Source organism: Calypte anna, chromosome 24 (assembly GCF_003957555.1).
Source record: "Calypte anna isolate BGI_N300 chromosome 24, bCalAnn1_v1.p, whole genome shotgun sequence".
Lineage (NCBI taxonomy): Eukaryota > Metazoa > Chordata > Aves > Apodiformes > Trochilidae > Calypte > Calypte anna.
In genome coordinates, this window is record NC_044269.1 from 1,470,670 (window position 1) to 1,476,859 (window position 6,190).

General features: G+C 49.5%; 1 protein-coding gene across 1 annotated transcript; it reads right to left on the reverse strand.

Annotated features, from left to right (window-relative positions):
* Positions 1-3,902: 3,902 nt before the first annotated feature.
* TMEM218 (transmembrane protein 218) lies at positions 3,903-6,190 on the reverse strand. Its single transcript, XM_008498505.2, has 3 exons — positions 6,081-6,190; positions 5,867-5,969; positions 3,903-4,111 (listed from the first exon to the last, which is right to left on the reverse strand). The coding sequence occupies exons 1-3, from the start codon at positions 6,188-6,190 to the stop codon at positions 3,956-3,958; spliced, it is 369 nt and encodes a 122-aa protein (XP_008496727.2). The 3' UTR covers positions 3,903-3,955.

The window sequence follows — 6,190 nt, forward strand, 5'->3', positions numbered from 1 at the left end:
AACAAAAAAACAAAATAACCCAACAAACCAGCATTTTTTTTTTCCAAAATTCATGATTCAGCCTATTTAGCACCAAAAGAGGGGCCCGAAGCCATGCACCATGCTCCCACCCTGCTCGCCAATGGAGGGATCACCCCAGTTGGCTCAAGTCCCTGCAAAGCCCAGAAAGGTGACAGAGGGGTAGGACAGGCAATTTGGAGAGAGGCAGCATCAGTCTGGGGTGGTTGGGTGGTGATGATGGTTGAAGGTGCTTGAAAACTCCCTGGGTGCCTGCAGGTCCTTGAGGGAGAAATTCAGGAGAACTGAGGCAAATAGAGAAAAGCAAAATCCCCAAAATGGCCTTTTTTCCCTAATAGAAATAATCCCACCTTGAGTGTGATGACAGGGTCTGTCCTCAGCAGGGACATGGATACCATGGCAGCCCATGTGTCTCCTGGCCTTGATGGCACAAGGGGCTTGCCACACACCAGCCTGAGAATGGTTATTTCAGTGCACATGTGATCCATTTTTGGCTTTGTTTTTAATTCCACCTTGTGGGGGGCTTGAAATAAATTTTCAAGCAAAAAATATCATGTGAACCCTGACACTAGTAGGGGCTGAAGCAACTGCAGAAGCAACTTGGTTTGGTTTTCTCCTTCCCTTTTTTCCCTGCCCACCCCTACCTCCTGCCTGTTCTTTCAGCTGCTTATAGTTTTTTCCGGGACAAATTTAGGCCTGGGCCATGTCCTGCTCGTGTTTGGAAAGTCTGAGCAGCTTTGTCTGCACTGCTGGGTGCAAGGAGAAAGGGCAGACAGCCCACGGCAGTTTTAAACTTAATAATAAAAAAGGGGAGCCAAATCCCAAAGAAAACTCCAGATCTTGCTGAGATTTTAAGAGACTGAGGGGTCGGCAGGAAGGCAGGGGGGGATCCCCTGGGTTTTTCCTGGCCAAAGAACTTGAAATTGAGCTGATCTGTGGGAGAGGTCTGGTGTGATTCACCCCATCCTGATCCTCCTGCACTGCTGATGGGGCTGCTGCTTGTCCCCCTCCAGGAGCCTCTTGGGTGCCACTGTCCTGCTGATGGGAAAAAAACCTGAAAGGAGCTCGTTAAGAGCCCTGTTGCTAATTCTGAAACCTACTGGCCTAGCACACTGCCCAGAAAACCAGGATTTTATCGTTCCAGGGCTGCTCTCTCTGGTTGACGAGGTTGGGGTGAGGGTGGCACACACAGGAGCACCCCGTGTTCTCCGGGTGTTTGGGGTTTTTTTTCCCTTGGTGACACTTTCTGCTGGGAGGTGGCTTGAGAAAGGGGTTGCAGATATTTTGGAGGAGTCCCATGAAGGTGAAGAGGTGGCTGGGGCACAGGGCTGTAATTACCTCTGCAAGGAGCAGGTGGCCAAGGCTGAAGGGCTTTTTTAATTAGCAGCCAAAGGCAAAGCTGGGCTTCAGCAGCAGGGAAGCTGAAGTCAGCAAAGTCAAGGTAGAAATAAGAGCTTTTTTTTTTTTTTTTTTTTTTTTTTTTTTTTCTTTTTTTTTTTTTTTTTTTTCTTTTTTACCAGGGAAGGTAATTAAGTGCGGGCAGAATCACTCAAGGACCTTAAATCAAGGAGTTTCTCCCACAGCCACTTGCTCTCCACCAGCTCCAGCCCTTTGGGAGCTGGGTACTGTCAGGGCAGGAGCATCCCTGCTCATTTCTCATGAGCTAGGCAGGGAATTTAAGGGAGAAAAGAGGTTTTTTTCTCACCTGAACCCAAAGCAGTTTGGTCATCCTCCGCCTGGTATCTTGTGCAAACATCCCTTCTGGGCAGAGCCAGGTTTTCTCCTGCTGGGATTTAAGAGGATTTTTTTGCTTGCATGGAGTTGGCTCCTCAGGATGCTGAACACCTGGAGGTTTCCCCTGCAACAGGAAACCAGGATTATTTGCTTACAGTTTTGGGGAGAAAAGTGGGATTTTTGGGAGAAAGGATTTGGGAGAAAACTAGGATTACTTGTTCATGGTTTGGGAAGAAAGATGGGATTCTTTGCTCAAAGTTTTGGGAGAAAACTAGAATTATTTGCACCACACTTTGGGGACAAAACTGGGATTATTTTGCTCCTGGAATTAGGGAGAAAACTGCGATTATTTGCCCACATTTCTGGGAGAAATGGCATTATTTACTTGCAATTTTGGGAGAAAGCTGGGCTGGAGCAGGTTTGCTTAGCTACACTTTTATCTGTGACTGGGATGTTGGGATTTAAGTCAAACATGCCTTCTGCTGCATATTAATTGCAAAAAAAACCCAAGAAACAAAAAATCAGGGGTGCTAGATTAGGCAGATGTACTAGTGAGAGGTTTATCCTGCAGGAGCTGGAGGTTTGGGATGCGGGAGTGGCAGCAAAGAAATAAAACAGCATTTGGGGCTGGTTGGAAAGCAGCTCTTGCTCATACCAATTCCTTGACGTGGTCTTTTCCAAAATAAACAGGAACTGTCTGGGAAGCCCCTGTGAGGGGAGGAGGAGCAGAATTGTCCAGAATAAATAAATAGAGGGAGAAAGCCCAGGCTGAGTTCATCCAAATGGTTGATCTCCATCACCAAGGGTGGAGGATGAGGGCAGAGCTCAAATGTCACGGGGGCAGCAGAAACACACAGGACTCCTTCCCCCATTAACAGGATTTTTAGGAAAGTGCTGAAAGAGCCTCATGGAAGAGCCACCACATCCCTCCTGCTCTAAAATCCCCTTGCACAAGGAGCCTTTTGATTTATTTTAGTTATAAATGGATTACAAGGACAAAAAAAAGAGCAATATTTGGGTTTATTTGTAGTGCAAAGCTTCACATTTCTGCTTTTAGGATTTTTTTTGAGGGCCCCAGCTGCTTTTGTCCTGGCCTCACTGAGGCTCCACAAATCAGCCAGTGCTGCACTGGCATGGCCAGCCACAGAGCCCGAGTGAGCAGCAAAGCCCAACTCGGTTGTTCCTAAATATTATTAAGATGATGAATTAAATATGAATTTGGTTTTCAAGGCTTCACTCAAAATCACCAGGAGAACCAAGGTGTTTGTATTGCACAAAATGCTCGGAGTGTTCCCCCAACGCTATGGTCAGACACGGCTGTGAGAGGAGGAGGGGCTGAGTGTTTCCCATGACTCCAGAAGTGGAGATGTTTTTCCTCCGGCTTCTCCTGAAATGTACTGACAGGCTTTTAGTGACCGAGCCAGGGCTCTGGGCATTTAGGGCAAGGCAAAGTTGTCTCTGAGCCTGCCAGCTCTGTCTTGTTCATCTTTATGTCCTGATAGCAATTAGTTTGTGACTGGCAGCTGGCAGGAGCAGCTCTTTTATTCACTGCTCACCTTCTCCAGTCAAATGGAAAAAAAAAAAAAAAAAGAAATTAAAAAATGGAATTAAAATAAAATCCATATCCAAGTTTCCTTCCTTCCCTACTGCAAAGGCAGGTGTCCCATCAAAGGACTGTCCCCAGCAAGCCACAACCAGACACTGAATTTCCAAAAAAGAAAAACCCCAGGTCTGCCATGGGTTTCAGAGACACAGTCACTGAAGGGCAAGCAAAAGGTGATTATCCTGGAGAATAAATAAAGAGGGAGTCAGGGGTTTCTCAGAGAGTTTTATTAATGTAAGGTGGAAAAAAAGAATGATAACAACCCATCTCTTGTGGGAATGATAACAAACCACCTGGGCTCAGTTCAGTTCCGATTCAAGTGTGGCACAAAGTGGGTTCATGGGTTTCAGCTCTCCTGTGAAAAAGAAAAAAAGGAGAGAGGTTAAAGCACCTCTGGAGTCTGCAGAAGTCCCCAGAGGTCAGAGCTGTACTCAGTCCAAAGTTTTGCTTTTAAAGATGCAAGAGACAGCACTGGGTGCAAGATACACACTTGGCTTGCTTCACTGGCTCTGAGCTTGGACTAAAATTCGTTTGTGTTCACCTTCTGGGCTCTGCCTTCCTGATTTATTGCCATTAAGTTAGGGGTTTATCTTGGTGGGGTCACTGCCCCCCAGTTGCTGCTAGCTCCTGTGGAGTGGCTTGGCATACCACTGGCTCCGTGAGGTGGTGAACGAGGAGCAGAAACAGGCACCAAGGGAGACCAAACTCATCACAGCCAGGAGGACAAAGCGGCCGATGGAAGAAGGTGTCCACGATCTGGTGGAGAAGGAAGATAAAAAAAAAGAAATCCATGTTAAAGCCTTGGTCTGCTCCAGGAGCCCTGGAGGGAGTATGCCACATCCTGGAGAAGAGGATTATCTGAGGTGATCACTCTCACTTTTCTCCCCTGGCTTTTCCTTCCTGATACAGGTGCTCTCTGTGGCAAGTGGGTGAGACAAAGGCTTGGAAGAAGAATCCTTTTTCCTCTGAGACAAAAAGCTGCTTGGGTACCAAGCACAGGGAAGAAACATGAGGCAAAACCTACAGCAGCACTCCCTGGCCTCAGACCTCCCAGCAGTGCAAGGAACAGCACAATTCTTCCCTTTTAGAAGGGAAAAGAAAAAACCAAAAGATTAAAGAAGATACTGCGGTGAGGCAAGGCACAATGAGGAGGCAACAGTGAGAAGGCTGATTATAAAATCATCTTCTTGGCTCCTCAGACTGCCCCAGAGCTTCACTCACCCCCATCTCAGTTTTATAAATCACATTAGCACATGCTCAGCCTCGGTGCTGCTGCTGCAGGAGTCTCTTGTGAGCGACGCGTTGGCTCCTTCTGCACGTTTCACTTTTTAATTAGCCAATTAGCAGACTTTCAGTGCAGAAAGACCAGGTCATGTATTATTGATAGACAGGGCAGGTCCAGTCCAATTGAAGATATGAAAAAATCAAAAAAAAAGCTCTCCAGTTCTGTTGGCCTCCCTGGGTGCAAACACGCTCCCACCTGCCCCTTCATCTTGCTTCCAACCTTTACATGAGCAGGTCCCACACAAGGCAGAGAAAGAAACACTGCAAAGGATCTTTAGTAGGGATTTACAGAGATCAAGACAAGCAAGTAACTAATGTGCATTAAAAATCAAACAAGAGGAAACAGCACCACAACCACCACAAAAACTTCTGTGCATGCAAAGCTCAAAGAGCTCTGGGAAAGCTCAAGATGGCAGCGATGATGGAACCTGAAACAGGGGGAGATCCCTGTGCCTGACAACACTGCCAAAGGGCTGCCTGAAATCACAGGTGACTCCATTCTGAACTGCAGGAGTAAACTACAAGAGAGCCAAATGCAGTTACTGAGCTTTCAAATTAGAAAACAAAAACTGGGGGAAACCAAAAGGCTTCAGAAATAGAGGGAAAATTATCAAAAGGGAGCTGCTGTGTGGCTGTTGGTGTTTGTGGGGTGTGCTGGAAAGTGGAGGCAGGCAGGGGGGGCACAAAGAGACAGGACCAGGCTGCAAAAGGGGATGGCAGAAGTGGGGGCAGAAGCTGCCAAAGCTCCACGCTGGGAAGGATAAAAGTCTGGGTGTGATTCCTGTACAGAGTCCCTTAGGCCTGGGGACAGGAGGACAGGAGCTAAAACCCACCAGTCACCTGCCATGACATCTCCATAAGGGACTTTGTTAAGGAAATGAACAGATCCCAGAAACCAAACTGGTAGCAGGGGTCCATCCCCAGGGCCTCTGGGCAGCATTTGAGATGCATCACTGAGGTAAACGCCCATCCCTGGAGCCTCAGGACGTTGTTTGGGACTCATCTCTGGTGCCCTAGGCCAGCAGCTGGGACCAGCCCCGAGGAAATTGCCCACTGCGGGACTTCAGGGCAGCCCACGGGCCTATTCCTGATGTAAAACCCTATCCCCAGGCTCCGGGGGTGGCACTAGAGACGCACCCTGTGCTGCGAGCCCATCCCGCGGCCTCAGGCCGGCACTCGGAGCCTTCCCCGGGGTGAGGCCCCGCCGCCCCCGCGCCCCGGGCTCACCTCATCGGCGGCGGCTGTGACTGGGTGCTCGCCCTCTCGGGGGAAGAGCAGCAGCGCAGCGCTGAGGACGGCGGCTCCCAGCACCACCGGTACCACGGCGAACCTGCGGGCAGGGGAGAACGGGGCGAGCGGGGCTCAGCACAGGCGGATCCCACCTTCCACTTCTTCCCCCCCCCCCTCCTCCTGCTTCTTCCCGCCTCTCCCCGCTGCTCACCGGGCCTCTCCGGCAGCTCGGGTGAGCGCCACCCCGAGCAGCAGCGCCAGGCCCAGAGCAGCATCAGGAGCAGCACCCCAGGCCCCAGGCCCCAGCGCCATGGCCGCCAT